The 25528-nt window shown below is 40.1% G+C and overlaps 1 protein-coding gene across 1 annotated transcript; it reads right to left on the reverse strand.

Annotated features, from left to right (window-relative positions):
• Nucleotides 1-9986: 9986 nt before the first annotated feature.
• Nucleotides 9987-23898, reverse strand: pafah1b3. The gene is made up of 6 exons (XM_017706085.2): nucleotides 23838-23898; nucleotides 22042-22132; nucleotides 21807-21896; nucleotides 17239-17355; nucleotides 15650-15772; nucleotides 9987-13654 (listed from the first exon to the last, which is right to left on the reverse strand). The coding sequence occupies exons 2-6, from the start codon at nucleotides 22120-22122 to the stop codon at nucleotides 13397-13399; spliced, it is 669 nt and encodes a 222-aa protein (XP_017561574.1). The 5' UTR covers nucleotides 22123-22132; nucleotides 23838-23898; the 3' UTR covers nucleotides 9987-13396.
• Nucleotides 23899-25528: the final 1630 nt, after the last annotated feature.

Genomic DNA, 25528 nt, shown 5'->3' on the forward strand with positions numbered 1-25528 from the left:
TTTGTCCCATTGATAAAAAAGCTAAACAAAGACCAGATCTGCATGTTTCTTCAGGTCTTATAGCACAAAACTGCTGATAACATCTGAACAAGTGTATTGACCCCCGGGCCACAGACTGATGACACAGTCAAAGGGGAACATCTCCAATTTCTCAAACATTCCATAGAATTCAACCAGCGAGATGTAAACAGTGTTATCCAGAGTGGTTTGGTTCATTGTGAAGAACTTAATGACTCAAGATTGCTTTACAATGGTGGTGTTGATAGGAACCAGGGGTTACATCATCTACAGCACAAATACAGCAAAATACACAAATACATGAATTTACTATACAAAACCACCAGTGAACCGACACGTCATATGAGTGTTTATATGCCGTGTTGCTGATACAATAGTGGTAAATATGAAGAAAGAAAAAGTTTCTGGGGACTATTTTGCCACACAGGGCTTTGCACGTACCCTCCACCCTGAATGCATTAAAAATATATGCTTTACGCCAAAAACCTTCTCAAAACTATTGGAAAACGATCCTGCACACGTCTTTCTTTAATAACTTTTCCATGAGGGAGCTGAAACTCTTCAGGCGTCTGGTTCCTATCGCCACCATTCTGAATCACAGTGACGCCAGCGCTGAACGCTTCATTTTGAGCCATTCTGAATGACTTCCTTTACATCTTAAATAGACTTTGCATCTTAAAACTTGGTATAATGATGCGGATATTTCAAAAATATTCTGTGGAATTCCTCCTTTAACTGATGCCATACTATATTTCTTTTATTTATTACTAGCTATCAAATATGAATCACATGCACGTTTAGTCAACATTCTTTTATTTTATTCCTTATACATTGTGGGAACCACACAGAGATTGAGTGATAATGATTCTAAAGACTAAAAATTGATTTTGATGCAGTAATTTTGAGTTTACATGTCTAATATAATCACAAAGCACTTTTTACTGAAACTGTATCTCTATTGTATATGTGTAGCTCTAACTTAAAAAGGTACAAATGTATTTACGGATCTACTTTGTTAAATGAAGGAATCAATACATTACAGTACATTTTACAGAGAATAAATGGTAGATTTTCTGCCGTGGTCGTCACTTTTCTGACAGAGAGCCTTTGGTGGGGAATATGTCAAAGATGCGGTAGATATGATGCAATACTGGAAGTAAGAGAAGGTGCATTCTGGTGTGTCTCCAATTTAGCTACTAGATTGGAGTACTTATTCTGGAAATGGGCACCTTCCTGCATTTTAGGCAGCTGCAAATTCCTTTCTTTCTGCACTTGTTCCTGCCGTCTGCGTGTAGTTTCTCTGAGGGTAGATGAACAAAAATCAGCAGCAGTTAGCCAGACAGCATGTTTAACTCCTTACAGATATGTGTTCAATAACAAAATGAAAGAGATGCGCTATAAAATATTAACCGGTGTTACCCGGTTAAAGCTACTCCGAGTAAATCTTTCGATATAAGTGATGCGTGTGTTTTCTGTAAAGGAACTACTGAATCCACTGAACACTTATTTTTTTACTGTGTTCTTTTTGGACTGATTTAGATTTGAAGAGAGAAGATTTGGTAAGGAAATTCCTTTCAAAGGCCAATATGTATTATACATTTTTAATGACCCCTTATTTAACCCTAAAGAAACATTTCTAATAAATTTACTTAGAATTTTAGGTAAATATTATATACACAAAATGAAATTGGCTAAAAATATACCATCATACCATTTATATACCATTTATTCACTCAGGCCTGTATACCTATATACATACCGTGACAAATTCTCGACGGATGAAAAATAAGAAATTTTATGAATCCATTGATACTTTGAAGCTTTTCAATTTTATTTGCAACCCAATATATATACTTTTTTTTCTCTCTTTTCCTTCGTTGTTGTTTGCTTTTTGTTTTTAGTTTATTGTTGTTTCTTGGATGTATGAATCGTGAAATTTTAGATTAGATTAGAATCTTCCACATGAACATTTTTAGCCGCTGTTTATTAAACGTGGTCATTTGAAGCTCGTAGCAGACATTAATATTTCGCTGTTGTTGGACCAAAACCTCATATTTCCATTTTTGACGTTTTTCAGTTTTTGACACAATTTGAAATGACCTGTTACCCTTTACGTTGTATGTAAATTTCATGACGAATGGACTAAAAGAAATTACCCAAAATGGCTTGGAAAAAATTCTGGTTCCATTGACTTCCATTAAAAGTAAAGTCGGTTTTTTCCTTCTCTTGTAAAGTTACAATTTTGGAGAGGTTTCCTTTCGACATCAGCGGTATGTAGCTTGAATGAACTGAGTACAGCGAGGCTGACTACAGCTATTTAATAAAGCAAGACAACTTGTAGATAAGCTGTGTGTCTTCTTTCTTACGGGTAAACGTTACCATACCATAACCTAAAATGAAACTAAAAAATTACAGACATCATTTATATTTTCCAGAAATAGTTAGGCCTTCTAGAAGGCCCGAATGTGCCCCTGAATTTAATTTGAAATATTGCGAGTATAGTGCATTATAGATATACTTTTTTTTTTAACAAAAACAGAATTTATGCTAACATTTAGTTAGTAGCTTAAAAGAATACAGGTCAGTTACCCACAAACATGCTATTAAACAACAATCTTTGCTAGAATAGACAAGCTTTACCGAATATTGGGAAAAATCTTATTACTGAAAGAGAAAGTTACAATTCTGCTATTGAGCCAGACAATGTTGTTGTAGCTAACTATAATTAAGTAACTGCAACAATAGCAATAAGCAATTTACCGACATGCTAACGTTCGCTCGATTACATGACGAAGAAAACGTCCAGTCTATTCTAACAGTGACCTGTTAGCTACAGAAACTTACTAAATGTTCTATGAAACATATGCAACCTAGCAACAGTTGCTACAAAGAGCATATTTGTGGGCGGAGCATGGCTACTACTAGTACTATTACTACTACTACTAATAATGCATATCGCTGCTGTCAGAACAAAACCTCGTATCTCCATTTTTGTCGTTTTTCAGTTTTTGCCACAATTTGAAAATGCACGTTGCTCTGTATATTGTGTGTAAATTTCATGATGAACGGACTAAAAGAAATGGCCCACAATGACTTGGAAAGATGTCTGGTTCCATTGACTTACATTAAAATTAAAGTAGGTTTTTTCCTTCTCCTGTAAAGTTACCAGCCTTTTTATGAGCCTTTTTAAATAATAATCACTTAAAAGGGCCTCTATCTCACAAAAAACAAATCGCCCTTGCTTTTTAGACATGTTGATATCGTGTGTAAACATTGTTAAAGTTTCAAAATGTATTGTTCAATTCCAAGTACATTCCATATATGGAAAATCAGCTAGAAAATAGATTAATTATATTTGTTTTTTGTCATGAAAAGCAATGTATTTACATACAACCAGTCTATGGCAGCTGGGTCCTGCGCATTAACACTGGTTTTAACAGCTTTTTGAACAAAGAAAAATACAGATCCAATTAGAACAGAGCTAATTTACATAGATCGGTCTTAAAGGTGCAGTAATGAAAAACAGCCAGTTTAATTCTAAAGGATAAAGGGAAGTAGGAAAATAGTCATAAAATATAAAAGTAGATGCAGTTCATTTACAGTGATGGGAACTTGACTGTATCACAGGGGAAATGCAACCAAAACTGAAAAACACAACTGAGATAAACAAAGTAGTAGCACTGACACTGGCCAGACACTGAAGGACATGGGGCCAGTAAACACCCACAGGTCAAAAGATCGCTGACAGGTCACTCAAGTATAAGGAGGTATCTAATAAAACCAACATGAGGTTTTGCCTACATGGAATACTATGTATCCTCTACAGATTATTTACATATATTTAAATTGTTAACAACTTATCTGGTGAAACCCTTAGGGTTCAGTTTTGGTTTGAGACGAAGGTTAAGGTTAGAGTTAGGGCCAAGTTTTGGAGAATTATGCTGAAGATTAAGCTTAAGAAATTCCTTTGTGTTGCTAGGCGTTGTCAGGGGGTTGCTAGGCAGATGATGGTTGTTAAGGTATTTTTAGTGGTTGTAAAGTTGTTGCTAGGGTGTTGTTAGGTAGTTGCTATGGTATCTAAGGTGGATGCTAGGTATTCAATATGGTGTTTCAGATGGTTGTTAGGGCATTGAGAGGCAATTTTTAGATGGTTGCTAGGTGATTTCTATGATATTTTATGTGGTTGCGAGGGTGTGGCAAAGCAGTTGCTAAAATATCCAATGTGGTCACCAGGGTTACCCTAGGTGGTTGCTATATAGCTTCAGGTGGTTGCTAGGATGCTGCTACGTGGCTGTCAAGATGGAGCTTAGGTTTCCAAGGTAGTCGCCAGGGTGAACCTAGGTGGTTACTACAGTGTTTCAGGTGGTTGCTAGGATGTTGGTTGCTATGTTATCCCAGGTGGTTTCTAGGTGGTTGAGGTTGGCTACAAGAAGAGCTGCCATCCTTTGCATTGAGATTATAACATTACTCACCATTGCAGAAACAAATGACCTTCATCTTGGGCATGGTATCTGCTGACCTCGCCACTCTAGATTTAAGAGGTGCTGTATTGTGAAAAAAGAGAATTATTTTCCAACAAACCCTTTTTTCAAGCATGTTGGTGTATCATGACTTTTTCATAATCATTTTGGATCATTTTTACTGATTCATTCATACATAATGTGAAGGGCAGCTGAGAAATGGTGCAAAGAAATAGAAACCAGGGCTTAAAACTACAAAAATAGATTTAGGTGGCAAAGTCAGTAAAATATCAATATTTTAACATACTTAAGTACATAAAAGTAAAAAGTAATGCTTATATAACTGAATTCATAGTTTTTGTTGTTTTGTGCTGTAACTAATGAGTGGTATCAGTTCTTGCACAAACATTGATTAGCAAAATCAATGCTATCTAGTTTTATTTCACACTGATATGATTTTGGTTGATCTTAAAAAATAATGAACACTGAAACTAATAAAGCATGTAAAAAAGAGTGGTCACTTTCATAAAACCTTTTTTGGACTTAAGTTTAAGTAAAATTTCGTTTTAGTGGAAAGTGACAAAATAAATGACAAAGTCAGCTGTAGACACTAAGTTTACATTTCAGCACTTATTTTCCGTCTTAAGCATTTATTTTATTTTTATTTTATTTTTGTGATACAAAACTTCCAAAATTATACTTTTATACTTATACTTAGGTTAATATCATACTTAAGTTCAATTGCTTATGCAATTTCCACCATGATAAAAAACTAGGAATTGTGCAAATTTACAGGTTTTGATAAATAAAAGTAGCATCAATTGAAAATATTTGAAGGAAGATTTAATTTAAGTAAATATAATCTGAGTAAATGCCTGCTATACACACAAAAAAAATGTTCTTTCAAAACAGCCTGGAATGAACACCATGATGGTCAACTTACTGTCCATGTCTGTCAGCTGAGAGTCGGTAATATCTGCAAGGACAAACACACATGAATGAGGTTATAATACATATAATACACACATTCTTTACACACTTTAATCTGCAATGGCTGTTTAAGATGTGGTTTGTGCAAAAGTTATGGCACACTTAATGTGTTATATAACTTTTCTTCACACTATGCATTTCACAATATGTAAAACTAATATAAAACAAATATAATAAGCTGTGCAAATATGTACACATCTTATGTAGAGAGAATAAACTCGACTTTTTACTGCACATTTTAGTGCACACTTTTAGGCATAGTACAGCTTAGGAAAAAATTATTCAATAACTCAAAACATTCGCAGGCCACATTTTATATTTTTTTTTCCAGTATGCTAAATTCACCAAATACAATGTTTTCATTGTAGAGGATGTGTTCAATTTTAGAAAATGAACAAAACATCATTGGACCAGGGGTGCCAAAACTTTTGCACACAGCACAGCAGCCGGGCTTGATGTTTTCTGTGAAAAACCCAACGTTTTCTGGGCCTTGCTGGGCTCGGGTCGAGTAGCAGTCTGCAAAGTTCAACATTGGTTTATTTGTATTTACTCTCTTCTTTTAAATAAATAAATAAATGCCTAATGCCCAGATGACGTTATATATAATTCTCCCACATGCATAAGACCTTAGCGCAGCACTGTAGCTGCTCGGACTTATCTACAACAAAAAGCCATCTATGTGTATCAAGTGTCTCACTTTCATATCTTATATTAGTTTCATCCATCCATCCATCCATCCATCCATCCATCCATCCATCCATCCATCCATCCATCCATCCATCCATCCATCCATCCATCCATTTTCTAAGCCGCTTCTAGTAGTAACCAAATCATTTATAGTACTCAGCAATAAGAAATAAATCAGTAGGATTAGAAACGAATGCAGTACCTCTGCAGTGAAGAGCATTGAAGCCCACTAGGATGATGACGACCAGCAGAAACATCAGGAACCTCATCTTCTCTCGATACATCAACCTTCCTCAAATGTTCCTCAAATTCCTCTGTGGCTTGGGCGCTGAAGCAGTGCACGTTGAGGTGAAGCAGCTCCGCATTTATACGCAGGAGCTCGCAGTGTCTGCTTTCACGCCGTGCCTGAGCTTGCCGTGATAGAACCACAGCCAAAACTGACGGGTCACCGTCTTTCACTTACACGGAACCACCAAGGTCTCTGATTAAGGCTGTCATGCAGGTTGGACATGAAAATGTCCATCCTTTTTACCCTTTATCACAACCAAGGATCTCACTGGAAACCTAATACTGTTGTAATGGAATGTGCACCACAACCCTGTTTGGTCTTGCACCATTGTAAACCAACTGCGAGTGGGAAAGCTCCAGTGTCATTGTATGCATGTTGCTTCTTCTTCCGTCCATTCAAGCAGAACCTGATCTCTGTTGGAGTTCAAATAATGACATTTGTACAGGAAGGACTGTTCACACCTCAAGCATCTGTAGACATGAACATTCTTTAACAGCTGAATTATATCAGGGATGGTGGACCACCTCAGAGAGGCTGTATTTGTTGAGGAACAGGATAAGATTCTCCACACTCTGAATAATAGGCCATTGAAGCTTGCCAAGTGAGAGTTGAAACATTATGTAGTGTTAAACAGACTTGATTATGTGGTTGCTGTCACTACATGACCTGCCGTTATATATAAACACAGACAAAAGGATATAGCATAGCTGAAGTACTAGCAGCCATGTAGAAGCCTGAATTTTAGCCTTAGTTAGCTCCATCAGCCTTGTATCTCAAGTGCAAAGCCAAAGAAGCCAACTTCACACATCTAACATATCTTGGCTGATCAACTACGCTTTGGGTCAGGGAGATATTGTGTAAATTAGATTTGGCGAACTCACCGCCTGAAAAACCCTGCATAGCCTAGCAAGTGTTTTGGATGCTAGTATGCTGGTCATTAGCAAAGCCAACATATGTTGCATTTTGGACGCTGGCCAACCATCATGACCCAGACTGGGTGACCAGCTAAATCAGCAACAGAGCACCTTAAACCAACACACACCAGGGAACTTTTACGTTACACAGTTCATTACAATCATTACAGCCATCGTACAGGTAGGGATGCGCATTTCCACTAATTTTGATATTCAAGTGTCTGAAGGGGTTAGCGAACAGATGTCTGGTAAGCTGTGGGAAATTAAAAAGAAATGAACATTATAACAGAAGTGCAGTCACCGCATAGCAAGCAGGGCCTGGGTTCGATTCCCCGGTCGGGCGACCATAGTCCCTTCTGTGTGGAGTTTGCATGTTCTCCCCGTGTCTGCGTGGTTTTCCTCCAGGTGCTCCGGCCAACTGGAGATGCTAAATTGGCCCTGTGTTTGTGAATGTGCGGTCTGTGTGTCAGTCCTGTGATTTCCTGTCTTCCGCCCAATGAACGCTAATTATAGGCCTAAAAGCATGCCTGAAACCAGATAACACACCATCATATTTGCAAGACATCTACAATTGATGGCAAGTGCTAGCCAGCTTGTTCTTCACAAAATGTCCTTTTTGAACCCTGCTTAGTCCAGCATACCTTCCATGTCAGGTCTAAAGCTGGTCTGGTGCTGGTTTATCTGGTCAATCAGCCTTCAAAACACACCATACACTGGTTTTGCTGGTGATCAGCTGTGCTAGTTTTAGCTATGCTGTTTTTTCTAGCAGCAAACCTAACAAAACAGTTTGCTGGTCCAGTGACTGGTTCATATTCATATCTGGAAAAAATATGGAACCTGGGAGGGTCCCAGTGGAATAGTTCACTTCAATAGTGGCCCCCAGGTCATTTGAGCTTCATCATCTCACAAAGTAAGGCCTAGTACTATGCTCTACACTCAAAGGCAACGTTTCCTGCCAACTGGGGTTTAAGGTTTGCTCTCAGATGGATGCTAAGACAAAGTTATGGCATTGCTACAGAATGTGGTTGAAGTGGGTTAATGCTTTGTGTCTTTAGCTGCAACTAAATACAGAAATAAGTGCAAATGCTGGTCATTCTGCCTGTTGTTTTGACATCTACAGATGTAGAGGTAGGCTAGTGTTTCAGCACCATTACTTTCCAGGTAAGCTGCTCGGGCACATCGGTTTTCCTCTATTTGAGCGTATAGAATTCCCTGATTACACCTCTTCTTGAGCAAGTCCTGTCCCATCATGCCTGGCAGGAACGCAAACATGGGGTCACTTCACTACTGTCCACCTGTATTTGGGGTGGAAAATTCCACTGTTAGCCTGAATAACTAGCCAAGCGGTAATTATGCTCTGATGCCAGGCCCAATGTAATACAAACAACTGTTCAGTATTGTTTCTATGAGCCTACAGTGTAGTATAGGTTATTCATTATTTGGGAAATATTTATGATATTTCTGAAGAAGAAAGTCAAAGGAAAATAAGTGAAAGAAACAGGAGGTTCCAAAACTGGAGTTCAAAAACTGCTTAAATGCTACAGAGAAAATGGGGCTCCTAACAACCACCTGGAAGATCTGGTAGAAACCAAAACTGCCCCCCTCAGATAAACAGCACTTAAAGCTTTCATCAAGTCAAACAAAAACAGGTGCTCTCAGAAACAAAACCAACTTCTAAGACTGAAGGTTTAAGGTAGAGAAGTACCTCTTGTGAAATAGTGGAAAAATCTCTCTCTACATTTCTAAGAAAAACTAAAAGTGAGTCTCATTAAAAGAATGGAAGCTGTAATAAAGATAAAAGAGTGAACACATGAAATATGGAAAAATCTGATCTTTAGTTGTTGAGGGTTCTTCTTTAGGTTGTAAAAAAAATGGATCAAACACATATCTGTACAGGAGAAAGAAAAACTTTTATTGGAAACTCATGAAATCGTAACACTGCAGGTGTAAAAACCTGAAAAACAAATGGGGGGATGAAGGTTTTTGTTCCGACAGCAACAAAACTAAGCCGCTTTCTTTTAAGTTGAGCCTGAAATGAATCACTGTCTTTAGATCACAGATTCCTTCTTGTGGCATGACACAGTATTTATGACCGTTAAGATGCGAGAAATTTGGTTAATAAGGCATGATCTTGCGCATGCCCTTACCAAGTTGTGGCCACGACTTAATTATCTTGTTTCCATGCCTTACTAGGTCTTCACCACAGCTTAATAAGGCATGATCTCACTCACACGCCTCAATATCTCCTTTCCACACCATACTAAGCCTTGACCACAGCTTCATAATGCATGATCTTGTTCCCATGCCTAAGTTGTGGCCACAAATGAATTATCTTGTTCCCAATATTTCGTTGTTGAGTTTAATGGAAACTCATGAAATCGTAACACTGCAGGTGTAAAAACATGAAAAACAAATGGGGGGGATGAAGGTTCTTGTTCCGACAGCAACAAAACTAAGCCGCTTTCTTTTAAGTTGAGCCTGAAATGAATCACTTTGTCTTTAGGCTACAGATTCCTTTTTTTGGCATGACAGGATTTATGACCGCTTTTCCTTTGTTGTTGTTGTTTGAGGGCATGTTAAGGCTTTTTCAAAGTAGGCAAACTCACAAAACCACACTCATCCCTTAAAAAAGGACACCCCGTGGGTTTCTTACACAACTTTAATCCAGCATTTTAATACAACATATTTGAATATTGTAGTTGTAGGTTACATCTTTATCTTTACATCTCCATAACAAAGCAATATCCAGGCCTATAACTGGAACGCTACCCATCTCTGGAATTCTTGACAATTTGGTCCCATGCAGTATAATAGTGCGTCTCAAGGTAACAGTATCAGCACGAACTGTGGACCAGCCTTTCCCCAACTTCAGTCTTACAGGCACACAACTGTTTTACAAGCTCAATCTCATTTGGCTTGAACGATTTGCAGTTAAGATGTGACTCACGTGCTGGGGAAACATCTACAGGTAGGGCGTCCAAGACTGTAGCTGGAGAAATACTGCTGTAGAACTCTACAAAGAAACAGCAGAGCTGCACGACATAGGTTTTTAACTGTTATTGCAATACTACAGCACTGATCTCCTAGAAGGCTGCTCTATGCAAAGCCAATCAGGGAATGCTTTATTGTGTGCTGACCAATTGTGGATATTCTTTGAGTGCTGGGAACAATCATATGATCCACCAAAGGGAAATTAGTTCTGGTCACACTCAGGCAGGCCAATCTTTAACCATGTCACCAATGCGTTTTTAATGTATTGCAAGCCATTTCACAATCGCACTATGTAGCATAATCGCAATGTATTATGTCTATAACATTAAGGGCTAGTATTTATCTCTGCACCAAACACTGGGTCCACAATATCAACTGACCAGCAGGTTTTTCCAAAGCCAAAACAGGTGTGTCAGAGCAAGAACACACACAGTGCTGTTGTTCTCCTAGACTGCAGTTGTTGACAGGTCCCCATATTGCACTGGAATGCACACACTGCTATATACAGCTTTCGACATACACAGAACTAACTAATGCGTTCCTTATGTTTTGCATGTATAATACATAAACAGATATATTACAAAAAAAAACAATAGAAAAAAAAACACGTTTATATCCATTCACATAAGCGCCACTACAAGTGACCCTGAAATATCGCCCAGGCCAGCTTCTCTTAGTCTCCGTTATACATGCATATGCTATATGCAAAAGTGCGAACACCCGTGAACTCACATTTTCTTGATTTTCTAAGTGAAAACAGGGCAAAGCATTCTTTACAGGCAACAGGCTCCGCAAATGCTAGTGCACCATTTGTATTTATCGCCAACGTACTGTAAAAAAACAAATTTAAAATAAAAAAAAAAGCCCATATTATGTTTTAAATGTGTTAAATCCAGCAAATAAACAGCGATTGTGATCTAAAACGTGCAGAAGTGTGTTCTCTGTAGAGGACGTGCTCACTTACTCTCACTTGAACAACATGTCATTTGATCAGGGGTACACAAACCTTCACATAAACTCCAACCCAAGGGTCACGGGTGTAGCTCAGAGTGAAGGGTGTAATTATTCATCTTTGGAAGCTCACTCAGCTAAACCACAACACGTCAGCTGTTGGAATTTGGCCAGAATCCATTCGTTTCATATTTACGTTAAAAGGTATTTTCCACATAAATCATTTGACGTGAGAAACATGAGACAGTACCACATGGGCAAGGTGACCGCTGTGGTCATGGCAGTTTAAACCATCAATCTATGAAATGTAAAGATTACTTAGGCTGTGATGTACAGTACTGCGCAAACGTCAATGACCATAAAGTACAGGCTATTCAGGAAAAAAACTGAATTTAACCACAAAAAAAAATTAATAAAATGGATATTTTTACTATTTACTGTTTTCAAAGAAATCTGTGGGGATATTTTCACTCACCTCCAAAATTTAGTCAGGATGGAGCCCTGCTGGGGGCGTGGGAATGAGATAATTAAGTCGTGGCCACGACTTAGTAAGGTGTGGGAGCAGGATCATGCCTCAATAAGCTGCGGCCACGACTTAGTAAGTCATGGGAATGGGATAGGCTGTGGTCAAGACTTGATTAATAAGGCTTGATTTTGTTCCCACACCAAAGTCTTGACCACAGCTTAATAAGGCAGGATCTCGTTCCCATGCCTTACTAAGTCATGGCCGCGACTTAATTATCTCATTCCCACGCATTACCAAGTCTTCACCACAGCTTAATAAGGCAGGATCTCATTCCCACGCCTTACTAAGTCTTGACCACATCTTAATAAGGTATGATCTTGTGTACAAGTGTGCCATGCAACCATCCCCCAGGCCTCAATGATGGCGAAGGTGGGACCCCCACCACCCCCCGAGGATGGTGGGGAGTGGTGGACAGGTGCATGGCACAACGAGTAATCCCAAACTAGGGCTCAACGATTTTGGTAGAATATCTTAATGATTTTTCTAATCAATATCGTGATTACGGTTTAAATTGCGATACTTTTTCTATAAACTGACGTATGGGCCTGTTTTTGCCTTTGAAGACCACGGTATACCATTTCTGGCTTCAGGCTTGAATGCTTAACACCAGTCTGCCAGTTATTTATGGTTGTAATGTCACAGCACATGGATGTTTGTTCGCCTCTGATTAACCAAATTCATCTAAAAGCAGTTCACAAACTCCAGGTTATTAGGCTGAACTTCCTTTATTTAAAACTTGCATTGTATCAACATTGTTGATAACGGACCAGAATTAGACTATAATAAAATTCTTGCATCTCTTGCGATTCGAAAATTGCACTTTTAAAACTGCAATTTCGATATAAAACCATTGCGAATGTTCTTCTTCTCAGTGAGGTTCTTCTTGATCAGCTACACATCCTTTCAGACCCACAGCGCTGAGTGGTCTTCGCACAGTGGAAGGATGGACAGAAACTCCTGTGGATGTTTTCAGATCGGAAGCAGCTTGATTTTCTCTCTCTCAAAGAGGAAAGCTTTATGTGCTGTTTATCTGAGGGGGGCAGTTATGGTGGTCTACCTAGTGTTCCAGGTGGTTGCTAGGATCAGATATTTCTGTATTTTACCGTTTTTTTGAACTCAAGTTTTGGAAAGTCCTGTTTTTTTCCCCCCACTTATTTTACTTTCACTTTATTCTACTCTGGACCATCTTATACCTAATCGATTCAGAAATATCTCCTAAAAAAATTAACAGCTTGTACTTCATGTCCTTTTTCCCTAAAACATAAATAAATGAAAGGTGGCCTCTGACTTTTGCACAGTAATGTATGTATTGTTTACAGCTCATTGATGAACAACTGGAATACCATAGAATGGTCCAATAAAATAGTGAGTGGATTTGAATAATGTTCAATAGTACTTAATACCAATATCATGTGTTGGACAGTATTAGACAATATTTAGAGCACCTATATTGGTGTGTGATTATGCTTTTATATTGCTGTGTTGTACATGAGCCTTTAATAGAGACTGAGGCAGACTCCCTGGTAGTCAGGGAGCTACAGTGATTTCATTTGCATGTATTTGTGCATATTCAAGGTGCATGTGCCTCTAGCAGAGCTTTAACACGCGCGTGTAGAGGTCGACACACTCTCTGGTAAGCCTGCGGTGTGAGGTGTAAATAGTCGTACAGGTCTTGGTGCAAGATGGAACCATCTGGCTGGACGAATCCAGGATCCACGTCCAAGAAAGAGGCGAAAGAGAGAGGCGCCAACTCCGCCTGGACCAGAGTGTTCACTCTCGCGTTGCGATCACGCAGCGGGTTGGGGCTCTTACCCCGGGGCAGAAGACCCTAAAGGATGAGAAGAGGAAGAAATCCATTTCATTTGAACTTTGTATGTCAAAGACAATGCAGATTAATAAGTACAGTACTGTGCCAAAGTCTTAGCAGATTATCTAAAACCATTTCCCTGAATAATCTCTGTGTTCTTGCTTGTAAAAACATATAGCATTATGTGGCATGCGCCCGCCCCCCGGGTCCTGACGATGACAGCCGAGAGAGCCGGCAGAAAGGCGGGGCCCGAACGCTCAGCAGCAACACACCTCGGCGAGGACGCCAGGGAGAGAGCCGCGAGTGTGGAGGGGGCGGAGCGCAGAGCCCAGAGCCCGAGCTCCCCCGACGGAGACGAGTCATGGGAGTGACAGCAGGAGGAGGAGGATGATGCTGGTGCCGACCACTAGAGGCATCAGAGAAAGGAGCGAGTTCCGAGCTCCTCCACCCGGGCCCCGCCCCGGTGCGTAACGAGGCCGCTACGTTCGTCCCAGGCGGCTGAGCTGCCAGCTGAGGGGCAGTAACAGGGAGGCGCTCTGGCATGCTCTCGTTCCCTCTCGGCTCTGGTGCTCAAGCTGCCCTTAATGAGAACCACCTGATTCTTATCTGCCTGGCAGCGTGAGCGCCTTTGAAAAGAGCTGAGGGGGAACAGCGTGAGAGACGGACGAGCAGCAGCAACAAGAAGACAAAGAGCTGAAAAGCTCCTGTCAGAAAGGACTGAAGTCTCAGTAGAAGCCACTGAAAAGTCAGTAGCGTTGGTTTTGGTTGTTTGGTTGTGTTTATTTTAGGGAATAAAGATGTGGCTGCTGCAACCCTGAACCCTGCCTCCAGCGTCCTCCTTGAGCCTGCTGTGCTACACATTATAAATACATGCAAATGTTAATGCACTAAACAAATAAGAATTTCGCGTTTTCAAAAAAAAAAAAAAAAGAAGTTATTTTATGAGGTTAGAAAAACACCGGTTTGGTTCTAGATCTCTTTGCAGCCCTCTAGCAACACAGATTTGCAAACTAAGCTGCAAAAACAGCCCAAAATGTTTGTGTGATGTCATAAAAAGTCACACATTTATACTCAGACTACAGCAATTTATCTTAGATACTTTTTAAATTGAAATTAACTGTAGTTTGAAATTTAAAACATCTAAATTGTATTATCTTGTCAATTTTTAAAAAGCTGTTGACTGAATGTGTGCTGTCGCTCTGCAGGGAACGTGGGAACACACGTCAAAAGCCCTGGTCAAATTACATGTTTTGTTGATGTCTAAATGAAAATAAGGTGTTTTTTTTTTTTTTTAAATAGAGAAAATGCTTCTACATACTTTAATGTATAATTATTTTAAGGTTCTGAGTTTAATATTTTATTTTTTTTTTTGGGGGGGGGGGGGGGGGTCATGACAGACCGTTTCAATCTTTAATGTAAAACTGCAACCTACAAATTAAAATAATCAAAAACATTTTAGGGGTAAATTATCTCACAATAACCTTAAGTTTAAGGTATTTGTTGATGCATTTATTGAGGTAAGATGATCGGCTTCCTATTCGGCAACTTTAGAACATTTAAGGCGCCTCAGTGTAACTGCAGCAACATTTAAGGCGGAACAAAAATATTCTAATAAGAAGCTGGCGAATAATAAGCGAGCTTAAGCTTTATATACGTGCATGGTTTCACTACTTAAGAGCTTCGGCAGTTTTGGTAGACTTTTATTCGTTTTTGTAAAATCTCACGGATTTTGAAATAAAAAACATAAAAAGTGATCCGTGCAAGTTTTATATTTTGTGTGTCATTTTTTTCCCCTCAATACGTTAAACTCAGTAAATAATAAGAAACTGCGACTGAAAACTTTTACACACAGCTGTAACTACACAAAATTTCATCATCTCAGACCCATCAGTTCTGTGGCGTTTTTCTTACAGCTGTTGGACAGAAATATTATTAAATAACTAAGTAATTTAATAGTAAACAGGTCCTCAGGGTAAAATAGGGGAGAACAGAAATGAGTACAGAGAAATAACCGACCAGTACAAGTATGTGAGCTTGAGGCAGCCGCTGGTTGATCACATTAATGATGGCCATGATGCCTCCACAGATCTGCTCGGGTGTGTGGCCATGATTGTTCGTCCCGACCCACAACACCACCACCTGCGTAGAGGGGAAAAATATTTTCAATAATGCTTTGATTTAACAACAGTGACAGTGTTTACCTCTAGCGCATTAAAGGGCTCATATCACAGAAAATATATATTTATGTCCAAAATTAAAGTTTAATGTAGCAGGTAAACATTGCTAGTTTAAAAACAGGCTGTTCACTCGTCCAGTCTGTAAACGTCCATATATGGGAACAAAGCAGCAAAAAACAAAGCATTCATATAAGTCTGCCTATTCAGCCTGCAGCAGTTTAACCCCGCCCACTCACACTGAAGTTATAAGGAGTGTTTCGGCCCAGATGGCTTTTCACAGGGCACGCCCACGCATACTCATACCCAGTCCCATTTCACCCCTCGCCCCTACTACTTAGCCCATTTTGCATGTTCACGTCTAGGGGTAGGGTGTCCCGATTTTTGTTGAGATAGAGGGGCGGGGCTACAGGGTCCCTCCAAACTGAGGTTTTTCAGAGACACTCTAAACAGAGTGATACGAGAAAAATAAGAAGAACCGGCAACAAGGAGCACAAGCGACCAAAGAAACACACAAATGCGAGAATTTTCTGTGTTAAAATTACAACAACCATCGTATGATCTTAGTCATTTCAATGTATTGTGGTTCTTTTCTTCATAACAAGGATAAACATCACTAGTATTACGATATTATTATTAGTAATATTAATGTCTTGGTAGCTAGCTGGCTAAATTTCCCGTTCCACCCTAAACGGTGCAGCAGTTACATTCTGACACCTCAAGGCGTCAGAACTGCTGCTCCATTTAAGGTGGAACGGAAAAATTTGAATAAGAATCTGGAGAATATCTGATTTCAGCTTCATATGACTGAGGAATTAGTGGGGGGTGATAATAAATAATTGCCCCCCTCTTTGAAGGCGTATGATGCCCTAACTGTAACTAAAGCCCAGCAGTGAGGAGCTGAACTTCACCCTCCTCTGCGGTCACTGCAGACGGGCAGGGTCGCCTACAGAGCGGCGCTAGTAGCTGATAATGAAGTGATGCTCTTTTTATTTGAGGGTTGTTCCATTTCGTAGCAGAAGATTTCAACCAGTGACTCAGTTCCAAGGGGCAAGGTGACACTCAAAAACAAGTGGTAGGGGTAAAAATAGCTGATGGCACTGGGCCAGAGGTTCATTCTTAAAGGCATAGTAACAAACACAGTTGGTTTAATTCTAAAGGACCATCTAAGACAAAAGGTCACCAACTCTCGCTCTGAAGATCTACTTTCCTTTGGAGTTTAGTCTGAGCTTCCATCTAACGCGTCCCCTTACCTAACGCCAGTGTGTCTGTCCAGCCCATCAAGGAGTTGGAGTCCTTCAGAAGTGAATTAGCTGTTGTAGTCAGATCTACATTCCACAGGAAAGTAGATCTCTAGGAACACAGCTGGTGACCACTGGTCTAAAAGAGGTTGGAAAGTGGTCATGCAAAAAAATGATGCCTGCTTTGTACCTTGGGGCAGATGTGATCCACTTCTCCATTGATGAGTCTCCACAGGACGTGCTGAGTCGCATCACCACCAATCCCAAAATTCAGGGTGTGGAGTGGAGAGAACAGCTTTCTCCACACCTGCCAAAACACATGTTTATGCAAACAAATAAATAAATAAACAAACCGCGAAAATGATCAACAGCTGTTTAGGGACTGGGTGGTTATCGGTTTTAATGATAATATGCTTTATGAACACCAACGACGATTATACCACTTCAAACTAAAGGTCCTTCTGCCGCAGTCTCCCTGCAGATCGCACATCAGGACAAAACGTTTACGGTCATAATCCGAATACACTCTGAACGGCAGTATTTCAATTATTGCCTCTAGCGTTTTAAAGTAAAATGAAAGAGGTTCAATAAAGCAAGACCAGTATAACTGCTGTGAAGAGGTGATTTTAGTATGATTTAACAATATCATGGTAATAACACTTGGTCAATGATGGTACGATGAATATTTTGAGGAATGACCAGATACAGTAGATATAAAAAGTCTAAACACCCCTGTAGAAATGGACGGAAGCACATCGGTGTCTAAATGAGAATGTAATATGTAAAATGGCAACGCATTATTATGTTTGCATTTAAGTTCCCCACTCATACATGAAACACTGAGCTATTTTAATTTGCCATTTAGTATACTAGTATCACCATTTCATTCACACAAATATTTACTTGCTTTATTTAATTGGAATGCATTTCCAGAAGAGCATATTTATGCTTACTGTGCTGATGCAACAATCACTTTACAATATTAAATTACATTTCAATTACCTTACATGCATTTTTACTCTATAATAATGCATTTAAACTGCATTATCAAAGAGAAAACCTAGCTGGAAAGAAGGCACGATTCACATGTAAATGCAAAACAGCACCTCTCCTCTTTATTCTCACATACTGCGCTCGCACTGGGGCAAGATGCCGTCACACCGGACCCCACTGCATTTTCAACTTCCCAACCTTGCAAATAAAATCGCAGTATTGAATTTTATTTTACTTTAGTGAGAAATTCAAATGCAAAACATACAAACCGACTGCAATTCTGCACATTTTCATTACAACTTTGATACTGATATTTAGGGCTGAACAATTTGGAGAAAACATCGAACTGCGATTTTTCTGACCAATATTGTGCCTGCGGTTTAAATTGCGATGAATTTTTATGAAGGTCCAGGCTTTCTATTTTGGACAAGAACACCAGAATCCACTTTTTTTGGCTGGAGGCTTCAATGATGCCAGTTAGTTGTGGTTCTTTTGGTTGTTTGATTGCTTTTCACTCATCTAACTCATCTATAGACAAGTTCCAAGCTCCAAGTTATGTTTGTTTATTTATTTATTTTCCCTGCTTAAAGCTTATAACAACATTGCTGCCCACACCGCAGCTACAGCCACCTGCCTTGGACCAGCTGCCCACCCTACACTGATGTTCTCATAGACTCCTGGCTATTACTATTACTAATACTACTCCTATTAATATTAGTAGTATAATAACTCTGTAGGTAGTCTGACCAGAGGAGGACGGGTTGTGAGCCTTGGTTCCTCCCAAGGTTTCTTCCTCAGCTCTCAGGGAGGTTCTCCTGGCCACCGTCGCCCCCTGGCTTGCTCACCTGGGGTTTTACATTCATGCTAAAACTTTGTCTTTAATGGATTTCTGTGAAGCGGCTTTGTGACAACATGAGCTGTAAAAAGCGCCACAAATAAATTTGATTTGACTTAATAATAAAGGCTATAATAAATACTTTCAATAGAAAAATAATTCATCTTTCAGCCCCACTGAAGTTTAAAAAAAAAAAAAAAAAAAAAAAAAAAGGTAACATTTTATGATGTAAAAAAAAAAAAGAAAAAGAAACCAAATAAAACATGTCGGAACTTTTTCACCTTTAATGTGAAATTGCAACCTAGAAATTTATGTGAAAGACAATAAAACAGGGTAATAACCTATAATAACCTGCATAAGTGTGCTCATCCTTACGTAACTGGGAATGTGGTGGTGTTCGGAATCAACCCATCATATTCAAACTGTTAAATAGTTAAGCAGTAGCTAGTAAAGACTTGCCATCACTTCAGCTGGTCCTTTAGGATTTGCCTGACATCTTCACTCCACTGCAAAAGTCATGGTCCACACCGAGTTTACAAATCAAGAACAGGACCTCATTGTTAAGGAGTTTCGGGAGAGGGGTACAAACCAAATTCCAAGATATTAGATGGATCTTGGAGCACAGAGAGGACTGATGTAAATGAAAGATTCTCAAAATTAAAATGCCATGCAGGATAAATCATAAATAGAGTACAACATGGCCTAGCATATTGGAGCCAGTGCCCTAAAACAAGCTTCCTCGGTAGGGTAAAAGAGAAGAAAGACACTTTATAGGGAGCGAGTGAACTTGTGAACTTCTCAAGGCCAAAGACCGAGATGGAAAAATACCAGCATGTGCCTGGAACAATGTTTTGTTTTTTTTTAAAAAACCGATTCAGAGTAGGCTTGGAGATAATGGTTTCCACAAGACCCCATATGATAGAAGGTCAACTTGGATATAATGGTGGTGTCATGAAATCAGGAGATGACAAAAAGAGGTGGGGCGATGTCACCCCACCTTCACCGAGGGTAGAAAACGTGTACAAACCCTGTATATCTGTGAGTGTCGTCCAAGAGCCCATTGGAAATACATTCTCCATGCTCAAGAAATAAAGGACCTGCACTTCTGAATTCTGAAGAGTCTTCTCGTGTTTCTTAGTGCGTTCGATTCTTTTTATTTTCTTTCAACAAACAATTGAATTTGTTTTATTTTACAAACCATAAATACTACTTAGGCTTGGTGGTCAAACAAGTGTCGAGTCACGACAGGACAATCGCCAACAAGTGGAGAAAATATGGAAAAAACGGAGACATTTCCAGAAACACGAGGTCCCTCCAGAATTGACGACAAGACAGGGGAAAACTGGTCAAGAAGGCTTCAAAGAGGCATAAGGCAGCCTTAAAGGAACTGCAGGAATTCCTGGTAAGTACTGGTTACTCTGTGCATGTGACAACAATCGCCTGTGTTCTTCATATCTGTGCTGTGGGGCAGAGCGGCAAGACAGAAGCCTTTTCTCAGGAAAGAAAAAACTAAACATCCATGCCCGGCTAAATGTAGCACACCCAGTCCCCCGAAACCATGTGAAAAACCAGTAAAGGTCTGATGAGGCCAATGTTAAACTTTTTGGTCATAATTCCAAAAGGTTTTCAGACACTAAAATAACACTACCAGCAGTGAAGCATGGCGGCTGTAGAAATAACGACAAAGATGCTGCATTATTTGCTTCTCTCAATCTGAGGCAGTACCTCTGCACATCCGCCACATTGGGGCATGCTTATTTAAATGTCCAACGTATTTGCTGATACATTTCTAAAACACAGTTACTGACTGTTGGCTATTAAAATATTGGGGAAATGGAAATAAAGAAGCTGGCAACAGCCAACCTGAGTGAATAATATTACATTTCTGTAAATGCTTACTGGCAGTGATGGGATGCCTCTGAACAAAGAGACAGCTGATCAGATAAGTCTACATGTTTATGACCTACATAAAACAAATATTACCATGCTTTGGGGCTGCTTTTCCTCAACCAGAACTGGGGCTTTTATCCAAGGTAGAAGGAATCGTGAACAGCTCCAAGTATAAATCAAATCTGGCGCAAACCTTTCGGCATCCGCAAGTTCATCCAACAACCCAAAGCATACATCCAAATCAAAGACTGAAAGGCTTCACCAAAAGAAGATAAACATTTTGGAATGACCCAGCCTGAATCTGACTGAAAATCTGGGGGTAACCTGAGGAGGGCTCGGCACAGGAGAACTCTGATGAATCTGGAATGTTTTTGCAAAGAAGAGGGAAAATGTCCAAGTCAAGATGTGCCAAGCTAGCAGACTCTTCCCCACAAAGACTGAGCGCCGTGACAAATTCAAAAGATGGCTCATGGGCACTTATGCAAACAAGGTTTTTATTTATTCATTCATTATTATTGTTATTTTTTTACCATAAAATGTTGGATTGTTTTTAAATTTTACATGAAAGGTGGAAAAAGTGTAGATTTCTTAACTCAACCATAGACATCAGCCTTGATCCTTACCTCATCTATAGATAACCACAGATTACATACAAGAACATCTCATAAAATTGAGTCCGCTCCTAGTAGAGCTTGTGACATCTTTATTCGCCCGGCTTCTTCTGCTGCTCTAGAGTGCTAGCCAGCATGACCGCGGGTTTCCGAGTTGTCCGTCCAGAAAAGAAAGAATCTTTGTAAGATAGGTTTAAAGTAACGAAAGCAATAACGGAACAATAAACTAAGAAAAATCTAAAGCAGGAGAAAATGCACATTTTAAAAGTCTTTCAAACGTGGGAGACGAACCGTGAGAACCTGAACACGTAACCCGAATTAACTCGGGGCCCGAAAAATATTTGGAAAACGGCATCCGATGTGCGCAGTCGAGTCCCGTCAGACTCAGACAAACATTTCAGGCTTTAACCAAACAGGAATGATGCTTACCTCGAACTCGTGCAGCAGCTGGACGAGAGAGTCTCCTACAAAAAGAACCTCCGGTTCCTTCCCTTTGCTGTCAGAGACAAAGCGGTTATGCTGTAGAGACACAACAAAGCCGCTGGTTTAAATAACCCATCAGCATAAAAGACGTCATGCAGACATGGCAGCAAAGCAGAACATGCCGAGTGTGACATCAACTAGACGTGTATGTGATTCGGCCACGCAGTCCAGGCCAACTCACCATTGACATCCATCGTCCATCACCCTGTACATCCTCACAGGGAGTGGGTGTGGCCGCAGGGTTATCGTCTCCACAACTCATCGCCGTCACTCTGATGGAAGGAAAACATCAGAAGGGGTTACACTCTATGAATTTAGTGGTGTTATGCGGTTTGCTAGAGGCAACTGCACAGCATTTTAGCCCAGCTGCATGAACTGTAACACTGTTCTCCGTTAAGAAGGTATTATTATAGAGGAGAACGTCCCCAAAGGAGGAATCAATCACAGAACTGTAATGACGAAAGATTTCAAACCCCTTTCACCTAAAATCCATGGAAAGATTCTTGAGATGTAGTGGAAACGTACATAAGAAAATGATGAGATCTTATCAGCAAGACTGGGATGAGTCAGACACAATGGAGTTAAATCGTATTAATATAATTTAAGGTTTAGGCTGCCAGCAAATTTGAAATTCAGGGCAAATAGACCAAATCATGCTCCACGGCTTGGCTACAGGCTGAGAACAACCCAAATCTGGACCCTTTAAAGCCGGCAGCCTTAATGATGATGTTATAGAACATGACTCGTTTTCATCCATGTACCAACAACTGCAGCTCCACCTCTCGTTCTCCATCGTCCAGCATCTGGGAAAAATTCCGCACAATGAAATGGTTGAGATGCAAGTCATTCAGCGCGGTTTGGTGTGAAACGCTCTGTTCTAGAGAAACTCAGTGTCAGAATTGCTCACAGTGCTGACAACAGGGACCAGATGTCCACCTCTAAAAGCTCTCTCAAAGAAAGATACTACGTTAAATCTGCCTGATGTTTGACACTTTGTTTTATAATAGTTTGATGACATTTTTTGGCTTAAAATACATTTGAATCCATTTAATTCATTCATGGAGGAAGGATACATGAAAGGCATTGTAAGGCAATATAGTCCCCAGGGTAAAAGTGTTTTTGTCACATTTCTCACTAATTTACAATCATAAGCACTACATATAAAACTCGTGTAGGCTTGTGGTGGTTTGGGTAGTCGTGTGCTGGAGGTCAGGGAACTGGCCCTGTGACCGGAAGGTTGCCGGTTCGATCCCCAGAGCCGACAGTCCATGACTGAGGTGTCCTTGAGCAAGACACCTAACCCCCAACTGCTCCCCGGCTGCCGTGGATTGGGCTGCCCACCGGTCCGGGCAAGTGTGCTCACTGCCCCCTAGTGTGTGTGTATTCCCTGGTGTGTATGTGGTGTTTCACTGCACGGATGGGTTAAATGTGGAGGTCAAATTTCCCCGTTTGTGGGATTAATAAGGGTCACTTAAATAACACATCTACCCCGGTTCTTATCACCAACACTGTGAAGAAATCTGAGTCTCTACGATCAAGCATTTCACAGCAAACCACCCTGAGTGACTGTGTTTACATCTCAAACACTGAATTATTCAGAAAATTTCCAAAAATTGGTGGCATTCTCCTTCACGTTGGTCAGCAGAGAGGTGTGGCTGCTAAACCAAAGACTAAAAGACTTATATTAGATGAATCACAAGCTAAATAAAATCCGATAAAAAGCCTAAACAGTCAATAACCTCCTTCAAATATGAGGTATAAGACTCACAGCTGTCCGGTCGGTTTGAGCTGCTAAAAGGAGTTAGCCACACATCTGCTAACAGCACTGTTTTGGTCGAAGAGAAGGGCATATTTTACTGCTTTCAGCGCAGCACAGCCTTTTATTCAGAGCCACAATGTATATTTTACATCTTCTGAGATTTTCTGAACGTTTTAACGCTGGAAAACCCCGATAAACAAGCCGTGAGGTGCCCTTACCTGCAGCGAGCTACTGCTAACTACGGACCCTCCGCTCCACAGCCCGGACCGTCACGTCAAGACGACGCTTTTCAAGGCATGGCCAGCAGAGCTCAGAGAGAGAGGATTGAGTTGTGAATATTACCGAAATCATACATAATTACATTTTTCATAGAGAATATCCTAAATTTAACCATGAAAGAAAATAAAATGGCCAATTTTTTTGCAATTTATTGGTTGGAATACTTTTTTTGTGGGGGTGATAAAACAACAGTGTATTTAAACTGCATCTCGCACGGGACGTTGTGTAAAACAAATAAAAACAGAATACGATGATTTGCAAATCCTTTCCATCCTATATTCAATTGAATACACTACAAAGACAAGATATTTAATGTTCAAACGGATAAACTTTATTGTTTTTTGCAAATATTCACTCATTTTGGATTTGATGCCTGCAACACGTTCCAAAGAAGTTTGGAACACTAGGGGGCAGTCAGTACACTTGCCCGGAACGGTGGGCAGCCCTATCCACGGTGCCCGGGGAGCAGTTGGGGTCTTGCTCAAGGGCACCTCAGCCATGTGCTGTCGGCTCTAGGGATCGAACCAGCGACCTTCCAGTCACAGGGCCGGATCCCTAACCTCCAGCCCACAACTGCCCCCTATTTTATATAAAATGCCTTTCTCATAAAAGAGCATTGTAGAACACATTTATGTTGGTCTTGGGAAAATGGAAAAACACTAAAAGTGTGTATTTTTTATCATTATTCTATCATGCACAGGCATTACATATATTACAATGTTTTTGTTTGTCCTGCACCTGCTCATTACAGATGTGATTCTTGCATGAATAGTTTGAAACAGCTGAATAAAGTCTGTCAGACAGACGTGTTACTCCTCACACGCCATACATGAACAGAGAGTAACTAAACGCGTTCAGCCCTGCCGAATACTGACGGAGAGTCGATTTCAAAAGGATCGAGTATTCGACTTCAAGACGACTCTTGTCCAATGACTCGAAACGCGTGGAGTCGACTCTTCCACTCTGTCTACTTCGGATTTTTTTCATTGTAGTTTTTATATATAAATATAGTGCTCATATTTCCGTTCCACCTTAAATGACGCAGTAGTTACATTCTGGTGCTGGTGTACCATCAAGATAAGCTGGGTGAACAAGAAGATTTTTTTTTCATTTTCCAAGAATTCGGACCACAGTAATGATTCTCTTAGTACATCTCTCCCCTCATTACGTGAAAGAAGCTGCTTTTTCGCCATATCTCTATAATCTTTAGTTACTCAAAACCTTTTTAGGGCGGTTTAGTCAATTGTTTCCCTTTAAAACTCTGGGGCTTTCTTGGTTAAAATTAAATGGAGTCGACTCCCTTGACTCCTTTGGCAGGAGTCGAGAGTCAGAGTCGACTCATTAACGCGCTGATTCGTTGCCAGGCAACGCTATATTCAATTCAATACAGCGATGACGGCTGGCTAGCGCCCCGAAGAAGGCGGTTTGTCCAGGTAGTTGGACTTAAAGTAGGTATTTTAAACGACTGGACAACAACCACACCTACCTACGGTATGAGTGTGTTAAAAACCATAAAAGACAGTTTTATGGTGTAAACAAACTCCAAAGAAATGTCTTTTACGCTGGCTGTCCGTTGAACGATAGCGTTAGTTATTTAGCAGCTACGCTAATTTAACGGTTAGTTGACCAA

Source organism: Pygocentrus nattereri, chromosome 3 (genome assembly GCF_015220715.1).
Source record: "Pygocentrus nattereri isolate fPygNat1 chromosome 3, fPygNat1.pri, whole genome shotgun sequence".
Lineage (NCBI taxonomy): Eukaryota > Metazoa > Chordata > Actinopteri > Characiformes > Serrasalmidae > Pygocentrus > Pygocentrus nattereri.

Coding starts and splice junctions, on each gene's coding strand:
- pafah1b3 (XM_017706085.2), bottom strand. CDS start 22,122: ATGAGTTGTGGAGACGATAACCCTGCGGCCACACCCACTCCCTGTGAG. Junction 17,356..21,806: donor AGCTGCTGCACGAGTTCGAG/GTAAGCATCATT, acceptor GTGTTTTGGCAG/GTGTGGAGAAAGCTGTTCTC. Junction 13,655..15,649: donor AAGCTCACATACTTGTACTG/GTCGGTTATTTC, acceptor CTCATCCTTTAG/GGTCTTCTGCCCCGGGGTAA.